The sequence below is a fragment of the Palaemon carinicauda genome, chromosome 15 (genome assembly GCF_036898095.1).
Source record: "Palaemon carinicauda isolate YSFRI2023 chromosome 15, ASM3689809v2, whole genome shotgun sequence".
Lineage (NCBI taxonomy): Eukaryota > Metazoa > Arthropoda > Malacostraca > Decapoda > Palaemonidae > Palaemon > Palaemon carinicauda.
Window position 1 is genome coordinate 63,495,512 of NC_090739.1, and position 21,141 is coordinate 63,516,652.

A 21,141-nucleotide genomic window follows, 5' to 3' on the forward strand; every position below is an offset into this window, starting at 1 on the left:
TTGCCTTAATCTTCCTGGTGCTGTACCTAAGAATGAATTGCCAAAGTGCAATTGATACTGATTATCTTTTCTCAGTTCTCGGTTATGTATGATTTTTTTTTTTTTTTTTCCACATTATGTCATCCAAACCGTTTTAATACGATCTAGATGATATTTATATTAAGATTAAGTTATTTGAGTTATTTGTATAAGTTTCTAGAAGTTGCTGACTAAATGCTTATAATGTCTTGTTCTTACTTTTTTCAGGTTATTAATTTCTACATGAATTTGTTGATGGAAAGAGGAAAAAATTCTAGCTGCTTGAATGTCCATGCATTCAACACTTTCTTCTACCCAAAAATAATAAGTACTGGTTACTCCAGTGTTAGGAGATGGACAAAGAAGGTAAGCTTTTCTAGTTTTGATGTGTATGGACCATTCATTTTCCTTTGGAATACTCAAGTGGAAGATGGGACAGGTCATGAAAACCAGAGCAAAGTTAAGTAAAGAAAGTTGTACAAATAATTTAGTAGAGACCAAAAGGAAAAGGGCTGAAAAATAAAGACCAGAAAACAGGCGCAGCTCATACTCAAAGATTTCAGCAAAGAACCTTTGGCCAATCTACAATTGTCAGGTTCTGCTTGAGTTATCTTTCTAATTCAGTTTTCACTGTGTGTGAATTCTGGTCCCATTGCTCTATTATTGCAATTTTGAAGTTAATGAAACGCAATATAACTTTATATGGTAATTGAAAACATCTCATCACTCTGTGTATGATTTTATCACTGTGTAGCCTATATGATTTTCTTCTGTAAACATTTTCACAATAACAAGGATATTTAGTCCTCTGCTGTTCAGATTTTGTTTTCATGTGTTTGTAAAGTAATGTATTGTGATATTTTTTCAGGTTGATGTCTTCAACCATGATCTTCTCCTTGTACCTGTTCACTTAGGTATGCATTGGTGCCTAGCTACCATAGACTTGCGTGACAAACACATACGTTACTATGATTCCATGCTTGGTGATAACAACAGATGTCTAGAGGTAAGAAACATATTATGTAGAGAAAGTTTGTTTAAAATTTCTTGTTGTATTCTATCCCAGACCATGGACAAGGAATAAAGCCAGGTCCTTTCTGTCTGTCTCATTTTAAATTTTGTACTCCTTAACTTGGTTCATAATAGTCAGATATTAGTGATATTTTGCAATTACAATAGCTTGATAATTCGCTTTGATTACACTTCATCAATTGATAATTCAGTATTTGGATTTCAGTGATATTTTGCTCATAGTTTGCTGATTGTAGATGAGGTGAAAAATTATATTTTTTTTATATTTTTCTCAGTGAGAGATAGAATCTACAACTTTTCTTGTGAGAACTAAGGTTTTAGATTTTTTTTTTAAATAGTATTCATCAGATTTTCAATGCAGAGACCCAGTCTTATCAGGCTTTTATAATTGTTATCTAGAAATTATGCTTTTAGATGATGTGTTGTAAATTGATAGATGAAGATCAAGTGCAGCTTAATTCTGTGTTGGCGACAGATTATTTCTTTGAATTACTGTTAGCTCAATGATATCTGGAACATTCAAGAGTTGGCTATCTCACAGGGAATCTGTTACTGTATTTAACAAATCTTGTCACTAATCAGTGCGTTAGACTCTCATATCTATACTTAGAATGCAGTATTGTCAGTGACTTGCAAAATGTAATGAGTCACCTTCTATTTTCCCCACTCATTAATTGTCCAATTTATTAAGATGGGAACATCATTAATTGTTTTTTTATTTGTGTTATCAAATTTTTAATTATGATTATTGCTATTGCATTACTCTTGATTATTGAATGTTCAATTTCAATGTTGAATATTCCAAAACCTATACTTTTCAGAATGTGAAGCCATAAGCTTCAAGTATTTTCTTTATAATAACATTCTTTAACAATTTCTCCCAGAGCATTTTGAGTAAAGTGATTGTTGCAAGGGGAAGGAAACTTATAATATCAAAAGTAGTATTGCAAGTAATTGTGTATTGTATTCCAGTACATATTATATTGATTAAAGAAAGCTTGGCTCCATGTCTATTCATTCAGAGGTAAACGAACTCGACTACTGTATTATAAGAAAGAAAAATGTCATTACATAAGTAAGACCCTTTGCTCCAACGGTAGTGGTTTTGGCATGACAAATAGGTCAGTAAACATCATCTAGTCTTACTCACTGCCTTATAGATTCATTGTTTCAGGAGTCAAAGCATTGACTGAAGACACTTCACATGCTTACTGTTTAATGTCATTTGGTGTATAGTGCTCATTTCCTTTTCTTAAAAGTAATAGAGGTTTGTTACTATGCTTATACTGTACAAACCTTTTGTCCTTCAAGATAGGAAATGTCTTCACTATAAGCTGGAATAGCCATTGAATTTGTTAATAAGTTAGTTAATGCAGGTGGTTGGTAAGTAGCCTATCTCACCCTCCTATCAAAGACACTTCACTTTTGTCTTTGGGACCAATGAATATGGATGTACTGTAGTGATCATATCATAGACTCATTCTTTTTTTCTCATATTTCCCAAAGTGGATGATTATTTTGAATTCTTGTAGGAGATTATTGATCATACCCAATTTCATAAATTCTTGGTTAAAGGTGGGCGCAGTTCCCGGTTTCTGGTTGGACCAATAATAAACCTACACTCTATTTATGCTTTTAGGGGCCATGTTTGTTTGCAATCATCCCTATGCACCAAATTCAGATGGTGCCTCCTGTTCAGTGGCCGGCTTACGGTTTGAGGAGGAACATGGCTAGTCTTCTTTGGTATCAGGTTTGTCAATGCTTAAGAAGATGCTAAAGGAGCTATACAGTCAGCTGTCAATATTCGCGGGTTTTACCTTCTCGGATTTGGTCATTCGTGATACAGAGAACTATATAATCTATTAAATAAAGGTTCACCCATTTGCGGTTTAGCAATAAGTACTCTTGTGGTCCGACGATTTTGAACCAACCACAGTCTTTTACACCCGGCCTGCTTTGTGCCGTTTCCCTTTTCGCTCATCACAACAGCCCATCTCTCACTGACTCGGCCTCACTCTCACATCATGTCTCCTCGCGTGTGTATCTCTCACTTCAGTCCTCTTTGTGCAGCATCATATTGTGATATAAAAAGCCTGTACATATAGGGTGTTTACAGTGATTTTAGTATAAAGTGTGATACTGTTTTGCACTACCCCACGTGCAAAACAGACAAAACTACTTTACAGTACTGTATACGAAATACCTTATACTGTACTGTACAGGCTAGGTGTTTGAGTTGATAAAGTCCATTATGTAAAACAGCCATCACTTACGAGTTACAAGTGATACGTTACATACATACTGTATACTGTACCTTAGCTAATTAAGCTGTACTATAGTGATAGTACTGTACTGTACATATATTATTTTGGTAGCACCTTTGGGTAGGACCTTGATCATTGATTGGTACTTTAGGTACCAGCAAGGGTCAAAACCTTTTTGAAGCAGCCATGGTCAGATCTTGCTAGTTTGGCCCGTGATCGAGTTGACGATCATAGTTGTGGATCTGAGAATTCTCTATATTTTAATCGGTCAAAGAAGATCCTGCCCCCACACTCTTGAGGCAACGAAAGTTTTATATCCCAGACTCCTGAATCATCACCTCTTCAGGATGACAGGCTGTGTTCATTTGGAACTACTGGTGGAGAGACTCAGCTCAGAAGTTAAGTCCTTGGCCTTGGAGTCTTTTGCCATGGCCACCTTCCAAGCTGTCTCGTGACTTGACCAGTGGTTTGGCAAGGACAACAGGGTTTATCAACCAGTGTCTTTGGAGAAGTGCAGGAGTCTTGTGCTTTCTTGGGGAAAGGTAGGGACCTTCTTGACACCATTCAGCAATCCAGGAGGTTAACTGAGTTTTGAAGAGGAGGGATGCTTTGATTAGAGGTAGCTCTGATGTTCCGAATCAAGTCACTGCTGGTGGCCATATCCCTCCTTCCAAGGAATGACGTGCATGCAGTGGTTGAGAACTGCTTTGTAGGACTCCCTGATCAATCAGTCTTTTTCAAGGGCTCTGGCTCTTAAGAAGTGTATGTGTCCAAACCTTTAGGGGTTAGTCATGCATGTGGGTTTGGTGGTAAATAAGGCCCTGGTCAGGACCGTTGACCTCTTTGATTCGTAGGGATTCTGTGTGTGCATAGCCCTTTTGAGACCCCCCAACCAGGTCAGGTCAGGACAGGAAAGGAGGTAGAGAGGAACGCTGACATCAACGTTAACTGGGAGAGAGGCAAGGCCTAGTACTTGATACAATTTATGGAATACCCCTGTCCCCTATCTTGCAGAGCGATAGTGTTCACTAATGATCCAACATTACTGGAAGCCTTAGTCTTCCTGGCAGAGGTGAAAAGAATGCTGGAGAATAATGATCTCGAAGTTGTTCAAGGCAGGTCTCTGGGCTTTTACTGTTGACTCTTTCATGAGGAGAATTCAACTGGTAGCTGAAGACCAGTTATTGATCTCTTAACTATAAAACAGTTTGTTCAATGAATAAAAATCAGGATGGACACAATATGGTCTATACTGTACTGGGTTTTATGACAGAAAGAGACTTCATCCTTTCAGTGGATCTGAAGGATACATATTTCCAAGTACCAGTTCATCAGTCCTCTCTAAAGTACCTCTGCTCTTCTTCAACTGTATAGTGTAATATTTTCAAGATCCTGTGTTTTGGACTTTGTACTGCTCCCCAGGTTTCACTTTGGTGTTCTCTAGGGTGGCAGTTTTGGCCCATTTCAAAGGATGCTATGTCGATGTATTTTAAGGATTAGCTGATCCTGGCTTCCTCTGTAAGGCATTTACTACAGGATCGAGATCAGTTTCTCACCTTTTGTCACAGTGTGAGGATAATAAACTGGGAGAAATCAAGTCTCATCCCTAAGCAGTTGAAGTATACAGGCATGATGATAGACATGGCAACAAAGAGTGTGCTTCCATCGCACGATACCTCCCTTTCACAAAGACAATAAGTGTGTGGAGACTACTGAACACTATCATAGTATAAGTGGGCCTCTAACTCCTAACCCACAAAATGCGAATAAGGGACATTGCCACGAGATGAATTTTAATAGATTCAAGTTTGGTACTTCTCCAGTTTCATTGCTGAAGTAATATATGGAACCTATTACTTGACTTGTAAATACCCAGGACTTGTGAAAGACCATGTTTGTGGGCTAGTTATTACTGAATTAATGGGCTTGTTGTAAAACTACCTTTTTTATCATATACATTACATGTAGTTGTTTATTTGTATTGTACATATAAATCTTGATTTGTGTAGATATATATTTATTTTAACATCAATATACATGAGGATTGTATATAATACTGTAATTTATTATTTATATCTCAAGTAATGGAAAATATTTCAGCAAAGGAAACTTGTTATATTTACCATATAGATGTGAATTTCAAGTAATTGCCATTGACCACAGTGATAAATATGCATTCCATATAATATATTTGAAATTTAAGAATACTGTCCCAGTGAAGGCTTATAGAATTACTTTCAAATGTTTGTGATTTAATTTAGATTAAATTGATTTTTCCTAACCAAAATCTTTCTTCTTCCTTAGGCTTTGGTAAAATATTTAGAATCTGAACACCTTGACAAGAAACAGTCCAAATATGACACAAGTGGATTTACTTTGGAGAATGTGAAGGTTAGATTTTTATGTATTTTTGTTTGAAAAAAAATTTCATTCCTTTTTTACTATGTATGTTATACATTATTTTGAAGTATTATGTGCATGTGATTGGCTTTTGGTAACTTGTTGTTTATTGACCATAAATTGTTTCTCTTGATATAGTTACTATAGAATTGCCTGTCTTGGTGGTGTTAATCAAATCCTTGTAAATTTTGTTTTACTAGACCCTTTAGACATCTGGGAAAGTAGAAACAGATATTTCTAGATTGCAACCATAGGGATTATCCTTATGGTATCTGTCTGCTATTATTAGTTCTCCATTTAGTAGAATACTTTCCAAGAGCACTTTCCATCAATGCATTCCTTTTGATTAATCTCTCAATATATTCCTGTTTGCTATTCAGAATTTAATGAAAATTTTCTTCACATATAGTGTTTGATGGTGGGCTTTTTTTAATGTGTGTTAACTGGTTACACACACACACACACACACACACTCTCTCTCTCTCTCTCTCTCTCTCTCTCTCTCTCTCTCTCTCTCTCTCTCTCTCTCTCTCTCTCTCTCTCTCTCTCTCTCTTTTTTCCAAGGCATTCAGATTTCACACCACATATTGCTCATTTATTGTCAAATCCACACTATCGAAGACCTTAGAGAACAAGAAAATCTTCAGTTTCCTTATGAAAGACTTAATATCTTCGGTCTTTCGGATGTCTAGTGGGAGGTTATTGTATAGTCTCAGGGCCACAGAATAGACATATATCTAGGTTCCAATAATTTGGAACCATCTGTAACTATTCTTGTGTCAGCACAATTTGTTGGTTGCACAATATGTAGCAATTCTCTTAGATATTTTGGACGTCCGGTTCTGATAACTTGATGGGTTACTGTATGTATTTCAAACTCAATTCTTGCTTTAGTAGCCAGCCAATGTAAATCAATTAGTGTAGGAGTCATCTTTTCTCGAGGTGGGACACCTTTTGTCAGTCTTGCTCCTCTGTTTATTGTTTTGTATTTTCTTACATTGCACTTTTGGTAAATTATAGTAGATAGAGTTACAGTAGTCAATCCTAGTAATAAAACAGTTTTTCACAAGTTTCTTTATGGAATGTTCATCTACGTTCTACTTTGTAAGTGCAATGTTTCTAAGATGATAGCCAGCAGTTTTTACTATATTATTGCGCTTAATTTTAGAGAAATTGCATATAGTAATGTGCAGATATTATCATTCAAATTTTGATTTAAACAAAATTAAATATAAATTATCATGAGCACTTAGAATGCTTGGTAGATAGGTTGAAAAGGTAAGTGAATTTAGTGGGAAGATAGATTGAGGAATAAAAGGAACCTAAGTCTTGTAGGTAATAAAATTGACTAATTAAGAAGCTGCTCATTTGGATATGCCTTTTAGTAAGATGTGATAGGTGAAAAAAAGCACGGTATTATCACTTTTAAATATAGATAATGAGGACTTCGCTAAAGTCCTTCCCATGGAAGTACACCACACAAGAGCCTTTTATGGAGGCTGTAATTCCAGTGCTGAAGGTATTTTGCATTTACTTGGCTTCACATTGTCCATGTTTCTGTCTTTTACTTAATAAAGTGGTTTGGTTAAACTGCTCAAGAATGACACAGTACTTTTTAGATCTTAAAAGTTATGTCTTTTATCCGGGAAGATCTCAGATATATAGTATCAACTATGTATTTTTAATGGCTCCGTGCTATTCATGTGTCAGTTATTCTGCTTTTTTCAATATTAATCTTACCCGATGATCATGTAGCTGTCAACTCTGTTGCCCGACAGAAATCTAAGGTCGGGATACGCCAGCGATCGCTATACAGGTGGGGGTGTACACAACAGCGCCATCTGTGAGCAGGTACTCAAGTACTTCTTGTCAACAAGAACTCAATTTTTCCTCTGTCGTGCCACAGGCAAGACCTACTAAATACGCCGTCCCTAACTGGTTTTGTTTTCACAACGTTTTGGTGAAGTACACTATTCCAGTTTTGAGCTTTCGCTATGCAGGGGTTTTATCTTCATTTCAAAACTTGAACTCGTTTTGGATAGATTTAATTATGGTGACGAAGAGAGTATGGACTCTCTTTCACTTTTAAATGGCCGACCCTTCCCTTAGACGGAAGTGTTGGTGACGAAGAGAGTATGGACTCTCTTTCACTTTTAAATGACCGACCCTTCCCTTAGACGGAAGTGTGTTTAGGTTTTTGGTAATTTTGCTATTTATTTTATATCTCTCCGCCATTTATAGGCCTCTTCGATTAACTTTCCATTTATTATAAACTTATAAAAAATTAATTTTTATGTTTGTTTATATGCGACCTTTCCTAATAGTAGGCGGTCCTTACTTGGAACCGAAGTTAATTAACATTGAGCCCGTCATATCGTATTTCCTTTTAAGAATTTATACTCTTTTTTTTTAATTTTAATGTTTTTGAAAGAATTTCTTTGATAGTCTCGTACTGTTTTCAAAGATGAACTAACGTTTAGTTTAGTCTCCGCAGTTGTTGACGTTCAGAACGTTCAACATGCGCTCTATCGTTACGATAGAGAGAGAGTATTTCACGGTTTCACGTTGCAGTAAGAGTAAACCGATTCTAGCGTTTCGTTCATTCTTTCTTAGCTTAAATGGTTTTAATTCTAATAAAGGAACTTTTTATTTGGGAAACCTTTCAGTTTTTTTCCTTTAACAAATAATATGTTTTAACGATATATAATTGGGCTCATCTCTCAGGTTCTAAGTCAAGATAGAGAGAGAGAGAGATAGAGACGGAGGGAGAGAGAGGAGAATAAACGTTTCGTTCAAGCGGGTAACGTTGTTCTCGTTTTTTTTTACTCTTCTCCATAGTCGCTATAGGGGAAGAAGGTAAAACGTTTCTAGAGTTTTATTCTTGTTCCCAGGCTTTATGCGGTGAGAGATTTTAAACGTAGTTTATTTGATCTAGTGTTTAGTCTCTTTTCCAGCCACTGAATTCTTTATCTTTCATTATGTTTTTCTGTTGCATTGTAAAACTGTTTTCGCAATTACTACCTTTTAATGAAGGATAGGATTGCGTGTTTCAGGTACAAATCACTTAAAGTTTCGAGTTCAGTGAAATAAGTGCAAACAGAAAATCAAAAGTGATAAAGTGATATGCGCAAAGTGTTACAGTGTTGCGTTCGAGGGTTCGTCTGTTCGTGCCAGTTGTTCACCTAGTCCGATACCTCTTACAAGCTCCCATGCCCAGGGGAGAAGTAATGTCGAAGGACTTATGGGTTCCACAGGCCTTGATCGACGAACAGACGTTTCCCTCCGTGGTTTCGGGTGTATCTACACACGTTGCCGACGTGATCACCCCACCCACACAAAGACGAGAGAGCCCATTTATTCCTCGTCTGCGGAAGAGGTTTCTCGCAGAAACCATGGACCAAATCTTGCAGCTTTTAAGTGCAGGTCGGTCCCTTCCGCGCAAGTCCAACGGCCTAGGTGTAGCCACTGGGTCAGTTCGGACTCGCTGCAGTCTTCGACGACTGCACACCCAGGGTTGCCAGATTTTCTATATGAGAAAAGTCCAACTTTCAAACAACGGAAGCTTTAAAAGGCCAACCTATATGTAGAAAAAGGCCAAATATACTTAATATCCGCATATTTTTCATGATATTACTGAAGGCCATTTTAAAAAAAAGGTCAAATTCGAGGTTTTTTGGCCTGAAAAAAGGCCAACCTGGCAACCCTGTGCACACCTTCCGAGAGAGGCAAGGTGGTACCGCAACAGGCAGTAACTCCGTCTGTTGCCGCACCAGCTGTTTTAGACCCTCAGTCACAACGGACAGTAACTCCGTTTGTTGCCGTCTTTTATAGACCCTAGTGGTCCATGCTGCAGATATGCAGTCTCAGCTTGCTTCCTTCATGCAGGAGTATCGTGCTGAGAAGGTTAACACTGCACCTGTTAACCTACAACCTGCCACGGTTGTGCGCTCAGCAGATACTGCGGCTGCCTGCTCCCACACTCCACCTGTGAGAGCTCCACCACCGATGCGCAGTCGACCCTGCCAGACGCATGTTCATGCTGCACCCTCCGTTGACATGCGTGAGCTACCGCATCAGCAGTGGGAAGGTGCTGTCAAGCTGCCGTGTTTTGCCACAATGCGGCATGCTCCGCTACCCACGGCAGTCCCTCCCACGCACCAGCACTCCGCTTTTGTTGTTGCCAGCTCCCACACTCCGACTGCGGAGAAGGTTGACGATGCACCCGTTGGCCTACAGCCTGCCACGGTTGTGCGCCCGGCATGGCTGCCTGCTCCCACACTCTTGTTGTGAGAGCTCCTCCACCCATGCGCAGTCGACCCTGCCAGACGCATGCTGACTCCCACAGACACACGGAGCACTCCGTTGCCGTGCATGAGCTACCACAAGCTGCCGTGTTTTGACACGGTGTGTCAGCCTCAGCAACACACTGTGGTTACCGCCACTCGCCCGCAGCAAACTAGTCAGTCAGGAGTTGAGGCTTCCCCACACAGCTTTGGTTGTTGCCAACTCACAGACTGTCAAACAGTTACATGACATTGCCTTCTGGTGTGCTACTAATACACCAGTGCTGTATGTCCTCACGCACCTGTTGGGGTTGACAGTTCAGTTTTTGACAGTTCACAGACTGTCAAGCAGTTTCATAACGTTGCCTTCTGGTCTGCTGCTTATGCACCAGTGAAACCCTCACTGAGATAACCTAGCTTTTCTCGGACATGGTTCCTTTAGGTGAGAAAGTGCTGTTCTCCCTCCTTCTGATATTCCCTTGAGGACTCTGTCATTTGGAGAGGAGCCTTAAGCTGCTTAGCCTCCTATGGACTTTAATTAAAGCATAACATGCTTCCAGGGAGGGTAAATGGTTCCGCTTCAGTCGCTAACCCCGTCTGTTGCCACACCTGCTCCCATAGACCTTGGGCTTTGTTGCAAGACATGCAGTCCAAGCTTAGTCCTTGATAGAGGATTTTTTACGGAGAAGAACCTTCTTGCCAACAACCTTCCTACCGGTTGGTTGTACGCCCTGTTGACGCTGAGGTATCCTACTCACGTCCGCCAGTTGAGATGGTTCCTCCACCGGTGCGACCCAGTGTGGGTTGCCAGTCGCACGTTGACGTTAAGCTACTCTCGGAGGTGGTTGTGGACGTTCAGTGTGTCACTGGGAAGACGTTCAACAACCAGCAGAGGTGACTTGTTGTGACGCAGTGCGGCAACCTCAGCAACCCGATAAGGGGTTGTCTGCACTACCCAGACAGTCTAGACAGTTTCGGGTTGTCGCTGTACTTCCTCGCTTCCCCATGGTTGACAGTTCACAGACTGTGCAGCAGTACCATGATCTTGTGTCCGGCTCCGTCACGGATCCACCAGTGCGACCGGATTCAGCGAGTCAGACGTTGCCCGCTCCGTTGCCGTTTCCTCATCAGTTTCGGATGAGGAACCCTCTGATGAGGACATGGCTGAACAAGACGATCAACCCCCAGCCCTGCTATCCATCCAGAAGATGCTGAAGAAGGAACACGGCCCTGTCAGGCTGTGGATGAGTCTGGTTAGGACACTGTCATCCGTGGTTCAATTGGTGTCACTTGGAAGACTACACCTCCGTCCTCTTCGGTTTCATCTAGCTCTTCACTGGAAAAGGACAAGACGCTAGAAGCGGTCTCGATCCCGGTTTCCGGAAGATAAGTCTGGTCTGACTTGATGAAAGGACTTTATCAACCTTTTATAGGGTCTTCCCCTGACTGTTCAGACTCCCAACCACGTTCTCTTCTCAGACGCATCGGACGTAGGCTGGGGTGCGACCTTAGGCGGTAGGGAATGCTCGGGATTATGGAACTCGAGTCGAAGGACAATGCATTTTACTGCAAGAAGCTTCTGGCAGTACGTCTGACCTGGAAAAGCTTCAGGTCTCTCCTTCAAGGCAAAGTAGTGGAGGTGAACACGGACTTCTCCCTGCTTTGATGTTCATCTCCTAGCAAGGAGGGACCTACTCTCTGACATGGTGCGAGTTCGCAAGTGACCTCCTCTCCTGTTCAACAGATCTAGACTTTTCACTAGTTACAAGTTTCTTCCAAGGCAACTTGAATGTCTTAGCAGTTTGTCTCAGTAGGAAGGGACAATAATTCCAACATATTGGACCCTCCACAAAGATGTATGCAAGAGACTTTGGGTCACCTGGGGCCAGCCAACCATAGATCTCTTCGCAACCTCGATGTCCAAGAGGCTCTCAATACTTTGCTCACCTATCCCGGACCCAGCAGTGGTTCTTTTAGATGCCTTTCTACTAGATTAGTCTCATCTAGATCTATATGCATTCCCTCCGTTCTAGATTGTCAACAAGGTACTGCAGAAGTTCGCCTCTCACGATGGGACAAAGTTGACACTAGTTGCTTCCCTCTGGCCCGCGAGAGAATAACTTACCGAGGTACTTCGATGGCTAGTAGACGTTCCCAGAACTCTTCCCCTAAGGGTGGACCTGCTACGTCTGCCACGCGTAAGAAGGTACTCCAAGGCCTCCACGCTCTTCGTCTCACTGCCTTCAGAGTATCGAAAGACTCTCGAGAACTAGAGGTTTTTCGAAGGAGGCAACCAGAGCGATTGTTAGAGCAAGGAGAACATCCACCCTTAGAGTCTACCAATCGAAGTGGGAAATCTTCCGAAACTGGTGCAAGTCAGTATCCGTATCCTCGACCAGTACCTCTGTAACTCAAATAGCTGACTTCCTCTTTTCTGAGGAAAGAGCGATCTCTTTCAGCTCCCACTATCAAGGGTTACAGAAGCATGTTGGCATCAGTCTTCCGTCACAGAGGCTTAGATCTTTCCAACAATAAAGATCTACAGGACCTCCTTAAGTCTTTTGAGACCACGAAGGAGCGTCGTTTGGTTACACCTGGTTGGAATTTAGACGTGGTTCTAAGATTCCTTATGTTAGACAGGTTCGAACCACTTCAATCAGCCTCCCTGAAAGATCTCACCTTTAAGACTTTTCCCGATATGCTTAACCACAGCTAAAAGAGTCAGTGAGATTCATGCCTTCAGCAAGAACATCGGATTTTCATCCGAAACGGCTACATGTTCTACATCTTGGTTTTCTAGCCAAACACGAGCTGCCTTCTCGGCCTTGACCAATATCGTTCGATATTCCAAACTTATCGTATGGTTGGAAATGAACTAGAAAGAGTATTATGTCCTGTAAGAGCTCTTAAGTTCTATTTTAAAAACCTTTACGAGGCCCGTCTGAAGCTTTATGGTGTTCAGTTAAGAATTCATCTTTGCCTATGTCAGAGAATTCTTTATCCTATTATTTTCAGACTGTTAATACGAGAAGCTCATTCCCCTCTGAATGAGGAAGACCAAGCTTGGCTGAAGGTAAGGACACACGAAGTTAGAGCTGTCACAACTTCCGTGACCTTTAAACAAAATAGATCTCTGCAAAATATATTCGACGCAACCTTTTGGAAAAGCTAATCAGTGTTCGCGTCTTTTATCTTTAGAATGTCCAGTCTCTTTACGAGAACTGCTACACTCTGGGACCATTCGTAGCAACGAGTGCAGTAGTGGTGGGGGCTCCACCACTACAATTCCCTAATTCCAGAACCTTTTTAATCTTTCTCTTGAAATATTTTTGGGTTGTCCGGAAGGCTAAGAAGCCTTTCGCATCCTACTTGATTTGGCGGGTGGTCAAAATCATTTCTTGAGAAGCGCCTAGATTAGAGGTTTTGATGAGGACCTTTAGTATGGGTTGCAACCCTTCATACTTCAGCTCCTAGGAGTCGCTCAGCATCCTATGAGGATCGCGAGGCTCAGTAAGGAAGACGTACTTAAAAAGGCAGAGTAATTGTTCAAGTCGTCTTCCTTACCAGGTACTTATTTATTTTATGCTTGTTATTTTGAATAACTGCTAAAATGAAATACGGGATACTTAGCTTCTAATGTTAACATGTATGCTGGTCTCCACCCACCACCCTGGGTGTGAATCAGCTACATGATCATCGGGTAAGATTAATATTGAAAAATGTTATTTTCCTTAGTAAAATAAATTTTTGAATATACTTACCCGATGATCATGAATTTAAGGACCCTCCCTTCCTCCCCATAGAGAACCAGTGGACCGAGGAGAAAATTGAGTTCTTGTTGACAAGAAGTACTTGAGTACCTGCTCACAGATGGCGCTGTTGTGTACACCCCCACCTGTATAGCGATCGCTGGCGTATCCCGACCTTAGATTTCTGTCGGGCAACAGAGTTGACAGCTACATGATCATCGGGTAAGTATATTCAAAAATTTATTTTACTAAGGAAAATAACATTTTTTTATTTATGATTTAAGTAGTTCAAATCAGACTGCAGAGGGTGACATTTCAAATCAGCTTATGTTTGTGGAGAGAAACAAAAACTTTAGAATTGCTTACTTTTTATGCAAAAGGTTTGACTTTTTTTAAAGGGTTTTACTTTGAAATTAATTACCTAACAGACATCCTGTATAGCATATTCTATAGTTTATATACTAAAATAGAAAATTTCCGTTAGTTCATAGTACAAATCAAATTCCTTATCATCAGATACATATGATGACATTTTTATTTTTCTCCACAGAATATTCCGCAACAAATGAATGGATCGGATTGTGGTATGTTTGCTTGTAAATTTGCAGAATATCTATCCAGGGATGCCAAAATAACCTTTGATCAGCAGCACATGCCATACTTCAGAAGAAGAATGATATATGAGATTGTTACGGGTAAATTGTTGTAATATAGAGAAAGTGGTTTAAAGCTAAATTTTGTCGTACATTTATAAGAAGTATATGATTTTGAACTACAAAGATATTTCTGTCAAGTGCTACTGCTTTGGTCTAGTATATTATGATTTATGTATATCACAGTTTGTTATTTAAATTCAGTATTACATTAGAATCGTGTACACCTGTCCCAGTATTGTGTTGTGATCATCAGGGAACATAGACTACAATTGACTGAACAGGTTAGTGTTACCAAAAGAACATTTAATGGTAAACAAGTGGAATCTGCCTGTGCTGTGCTGTGACTATATCATGTTTTCTAATCCAGTGATCTGCAAAACCACACGATAGAGCAAAACAAAAAATAGATTTGAAGCTGGTTGGAGAATGTTCTGGTTTAGAGTAAATGACCATGCACTTACTGATACGGAATTATTCTGTTACTTCTACATTTTGTTTTTTACAAGTTTTACATACTGGCAGAGAAATGGTTGCCTGTGACAAAGCCTTCGATTGATATCAGATTAGTCAAACAGTTTGCCTTTTCTTGTTTGAAACTTGTACAAACTTGTCACTACATCAGGTATGGATCCAGGTCTCTGCTGGACATGTTTGTAGTATGGTGCCCTCAGATCAAGTGCATATAGTACTTGAAAAGATAGAGTAGGTCAAATTTATAAGTAATATTTAAGATGCAAAAATTTTGTATATATATATTGTATACATGTCATGAGGGTAATAATATCAGGAAAAGAAGCTGTTGTTGATCCACTCTAAAGATACATATGATTAGACTAATTGTAAATTTATATTAACTAATTGCATGATATTGTTCAAAATGAAGTCATACTAAAGCATTATGATGTTAACAATGTACTTTTCATAGAAAACAAATTAGTGTTTACCTGTACAATAAAATATTTGTACTGGTATATATATCATATCTCTCTCTCTTTTACAAAAATTATGATGACCAGAATACTCTTGAGAGGTTGAAATGAAAAGGGGGGTCTAATTTTGATTTTTAATCACAAATATTGTGTTATCGTCTGAATAAGGATTGTTTATTTATTATTTATCTTTCTTTATACCTATACTAATTTCATATCAACCTGAAAATAAGTATGAAGTGGAACGGTAAACTCTTGTTTTTGAGCTGCCGTATGTAGAGGGGATAGTCGATCACCTACGGTGTGCTGTAGAGCAGCTTTGAAAATTTAATGCAGCAATTAACCATTGAAAATCTAATGTAACATCTTACCATCGCCATCTGCAGTGCTTTCTGCCTCTTACTTTTTTTTCAGATCGCTTTGAAACTTTACAATAGCTTGAACTTTTTCCTGTTTCAACTTTCACCCCTCACTTAAAACAAAATGTCTTGTGCCAGGTCTCTCAAGTACCAACATTGTTTCCTTAGTACCTGCAGTTTAATTATAATTAGAGAAAATGTCAGGTTTTTAAAAAAAAAAGGAGGTGCATAAGAAGACATTCTTGTTCAATAAATAAGTACAGTATAAAATTTACATGCTTTCATGTTTACCGATGTGCAATAAATTTATTTGATAATGAATAGTCCTATACAAATGCAAATAGCTTAGGTAAAAAAAGTGATACTGAGGACCCCTTTGCCTATCTTGAATGTTCTGGTTAATTCTTGTGTCCTTCAAGGTTGAATGCAATGATCTTGAAACAATTTCTGTGGAAATATAATTTTTTTTTGTCCAGGCTCTGATAAGATTGCCTGTGTGTCAATAAGAGCCTTTGAAAATACATTTCCAAGGTAAAAAGGAAAAAAAGATTACTGAAAGATATTTTAGTTTTCATTAAATTCCTAATTTTGTCAAACTGGTAAATAAAATATGAATTTGAAGCTCTTCCACACTGTTACGTACGAAGCCCTAAAGAATAGTAGTACAGGTAGAGTTTGTATGCATTGAATTAATGTGTTTTTGTTTCTGTTACTGTAATTAGGAAGTTTATTTTATTTCGCTGTTATAAATATGAGTTAAGACCCTTTCATTAACAGTCAATTTAGTTATGGATCTGAACTTATGTTTATTTTCTATCATATAAATATTACACGCCAAGTACTTAAAAGATCCCCTGAGGGTTTGAAATAAAGTATATGAAATACCTTGTCTTAATTTCAATTATGCAACATCGTCTTTGTACAATTTTTTCTTTTCATACAGTATTGGTCAGAGGTATAATCAATAATAGAAAGACATCTGGAGTACCAGTGGTTAGGTGTAAAGGGGTTCAGCATGAAAAGGAAAAGAATTTTATATATTTGATAAGTGCTATTAATCAACAAGTTCCCTCCTACGTACACCATAATTTTCTTGGATCCATATCTGTTTTAGTAACAAGACCTTCTTGTAGCTTGATAACTTATAATCTGGTTAACTTTGCTCTTTTGTACCAGTATGTAGATGCAAAATAAATGTATACTATAGACTTTGATATTTTTATCCTTTTGTTGGATTATCTGAAGTCCTACTGTATTACACAAACTCAGAGCAAGTCAGGTTGCTATATAGAGTTGCTTTGTTACAAGGATTATAGATTAGATTTTTTCATTCATCAAAAATATTGTAATTCTTTGTCCTTTTTACAATTATATAGCACCTCAACAGACCTAATCTAATCACTGTAGCAGGTTGTGCCATCAGTGCATGCTGTATTTGAGGGTCTTTGCAGTGTACATTCAGCCCCCTAGCTCCGTTTGCTGTACAGAACTATGTTTGTTCCACTTTATCTCAATTCCCACTTCCCCACTTCCTTTCTTTTACAGTATTAACTTTTATTTCAGTGTAACTGCATGGTTTTCCCTACTGAATGGCCTCAAAGGCCCCCAGGTCTCTCAAGTACCAAAATATTTTCCTCAGTAATTTATATGATGAAAATGTCAGGATTTTCTTGCAAACATGGAGGTGCATAAGAAGACATTCTTGTTCATTAAATAAGTATATTTACCGATGTGCAATAAATTTATTAGATAATGGATAGTCCTGTACAAATGCTAATGGCTATATTGCTCAAATTCTTACATGTAATCCATCTACTCTATTACTTTACAATATGTACAATAAGTGTTTGCTCAGAGTTTCCCAGGTTACTACAGTAGAAAGTGATATCACCTAATGACTAGGAACTATTTTCTAACTTGTCACTTTTCAAACATTCTGCAGAGATATAGCAGGTCACATTTGTTATCTATTTTTACAGTAAACATTGATGATTTCATTTATTTAATAAGTGAGTTTTGGTGTTTACTTTTTGTTTGATATGTTTTCTATTACTGTACTTAGTAATACTTGAGTTGTTTACTGTTGTGATTTCTCCATTTGTCTTTGTCATTCTTCTCTCTAACCTGTTTGTGATTATTTGCAATGATATACAGTACAGTAATTGTTAAATCACTAGTTGTTTCCCTGTTGATGTAAAATTTATCTATAAATATCAAGTAATCTACTCAGATGTTAAATTAGTGATTATGGTAAAATAACTGAAAAGAAATTGTTATAAATGTTAACGGTCTATATTGTAATAATGACGAAGGATGTTATATTGTGAATAGCTTTGGAGTAGCGGAACATGTAAAATTATTGTTGCACATTATTTTATCCTCAACAATGATAATTATTGAATATCAGGAGTAACATTATTACTCTAATTGTACACTTTGTATATTGTATAGGTAGAATCAGCTCTTCATTGTTGCTGGTCACAGCTGGCTGGTTATATGTACTGTGCATGATTAACATGAAAGATGAAATCTTTGCCTAGCAATATCTCTCAGCATTTTTTTACTATTCAATGTTTTTCATCCAATGTAAATACATATTTTTTATTGGAGAAAGATGATAAACCTAAATAACTAAGAACCCAAAAATTGGTAACATTTTATTTCTTTTTATGTATATTTTCTCCAAAATTTTATTTTTCTGTGCAAAAATGAACATTAGTATGAATTTTTTTATTACCTTATGACAAAAGAATATATATTTCTCTGTTCATACATCTAAAGTTTACATTCACTGCAATTTTTTTTAATACTGTAATATTTGTTATTTCTATGAATCTCAGCCACTAGTTTATCTCTCAAAACCATTACCAAGATTAATGTAGGTGCTAGTACATCTAAGGACAACACGAGTCCTCTGTGGGTCATCAGTTATGCCTTTTCAAATGGTACAAAAACCGAGAAATCAGCTGATTTTCTTACAGCTCACCCTTGTGGTACAGGAAAATGAGGAAGAGGAAAACTCAGATATAGACAATGAAAGTGAAGAAGTATTGCCTCGTTAGTCTTTGCATTAACTTATTTCTTAGGTACGTATACCCTAATAAATTGATTACGGTGAGTTCTGAAGTTTCTTATTCTACCAAATCTGAAAAAGTTTCTACTTCCTAGACAGTTTACACACTTCAAGTAACTCTCCAACTTTGTTATGGATAGATTTAAAAAATTGTTATCTTGGATTCAGAAGAAGGCTGGCAATTCAGGTTCACATTTAGTACTTAGACTCTTTAACACAGATGTGCCAATTTCTATAAGACTACAGTAATCAATTACCGGACCATGTCTTGGAATGAGATGATGTAGCCAGTCTTGACCCTAATCCACATTTTTGTTGGTTATCTCAAGTTTTGCCAACTTTTACCCTTGGTCTTTTTAGGGTTACCTAGTCCTTCCTGGTGAGGGTTGTTCTGCTGGGCAGGCCTTCGTTTGGGCTAGGCAGCACCTCATTGGATGGCCATTGGTCACTTTTCTAGCCTGTGAGCAGCTATCCCAATTGGTTCTAGTCCATCCATTGTTGTAAAGTTAATAGGATTTCAGTCTTCGCCTTGCATCAGGCCTGATGATTGTGGAGTGGATGCCTAGGGTCATTAATTTGTTTATTCTTTTCAGTTTTTACTAGCGCTTCTTGTCAGATATGAGGTGGTGGGATATCGGCTATACATTAAGTTGTAGCCTATAACATTAATATTTATAAGAAAAGATAAGTCTAATATTTAACATGACCTCCATCATTGTCAATCATGCCTCTTGGCCATTTTGATATTGAATCTACAGTACTAACGTTTGACAAAAATTATTTCATCCCTCAATCTCAGTCTTAATGATTCCCATACTGATTTAGGTCAGGAGATTTTGCAGATCAGTCTACTGTATACATAAGGCATTGTTCTGTTCAGCAAAACCATTCACTGACAATTTATGAGCTATGAACAGAAGAGTTGTCCCTGACAAGGTAGACTGGCAAGTGATCTGGTAGTAGAAGTTCCATCAAGAATTTCTACATACTGTATTGCTGTCCGGTTAATTGCTCGTCAATGGAAATCAGCTCCCCTAGGCTGCATACAGCCATCCATCCCCATAATCCTGACGATCATTCTTCTACTTCGCTGCGATGGTTAAACATTTTCTTTCTTGAACCTAGAAATTAAGATACAAATACATTATTACAAATTAACGAAAAACATCAATGCTAAATATTACCAATATTCATAAATAGAAATTCAGCAACAATTAGGAATTTACATTAATATGAAGAATTAATCCGATAGAATTCTAAAAGGTTTAAATTGTTATCCTTGAAAGCAACAAGAAGCATTTTATTTAAGCAATTTTGTAGTTATTCATTCAGTGTAGGCTTAGGAATAGTAAAGAAAGTCTACATAAAAACTAGCTGGATTAATTACTTGAGTTATTAAGTTGCCAGCAGTGGAGTACACCCTGATTGCCCCTGGCAAAAGTCTTTTCATCACACCATATAACATCATTATCCCAGAATCCTGATTGTGCTCTGGGTGATTGTGAGATAGGGAGGGTTTGATACCCGGGTTTTTGTGATGACTTCATTGGTTGTGCAATTTCCTACTCGCTGTAAGGCAAGAGATTTGTTTTTTTTTTTTTTCACACACCAGTTGTTATAGGCTGTGAAATTACTTTAGCAACGATCTGGTTATCCTGCTCTTGAATATTGTGGTTGTCCCTTTCTAGGCCGATTCTTGAGGTTCTCAACTTTTGTCTATTACGACCGTCCACATATTTACTTTGATGTCCATGATGCTCCATCATCTCAACGTCAGGTCAGCAAGAAGTTACAAGTACTCTAAATACGAATGTCACTGTATGTCACCTGACAAGTTACAGCATTATTTGTGGCTTTTGAGGCATGCCAACCTCTCAGAGTCAGGTAAGCAAGTTTTCTCATATTGTTTAGGAAAAGTGTGATTTACAGCCCAGAATTTATTCACATTTCAAAATGTTTTGTTTTATTTTGTGGCAAAATATAAAAAAGGCGAAGTTTTACCGGTGAAGATTTTTTACATTTTATACAGTATTAGATATATTCATAATATGTGTTGATTTGCTCTTATATTTAAAAAATAATTTCATAAAAAATAGCTCCTAAACACAAATAAATACACATACACACAAACATTATATATATATATATATATATATATATATATATATATATATATATATATATATATATATATATCACTTGTGAATGATAATAAAAGTAAATAAGTACACAGTTCCATCACTTATGAACGTGATTGTGCGCTTTACTAGAAGGTTATTTTGAAGGTCAATGGGTCAAGTATTACAATTTGTCTGAAAAGGTGTATTAAATGGCCATAGCATGGGCTTAAAGATTGATTTCGACATCTATTTATGAGT

The 21,141-nt window shown here is 37.9% G+C and overlaps 1 protein-coding gene across 1 annotated transcript in view; it reads left to right on the top strand.

The window, feature by feature from the left end:
- LOC137654642 (sentrin-specific protease 1-like) overlaps window positions 1–16,896 on the top strand; it is a 153,304-nt gene extending 136,408 nt beyond the window's left edge. Inside the window, 4 exon segments of the mRNA XM_068388448.1 lie at window positions 247–384; window positions 887–1,024; window positions 5,619–5,705; window positions 14,297–16,896. Of these exon segments, the coding sequence (XP_068244549.1) occupies window positions 247–384; window positions 887–1,024; window positions 5,619–5,705; window positions 14,297–14,455 (522 nt within the window). The 3' untranslated portion in view covers window positions 14,456–16,896.
- The last annotated feature ends 4,245 nt before the right edge of the window (window positions 16,897–21,141 follow it).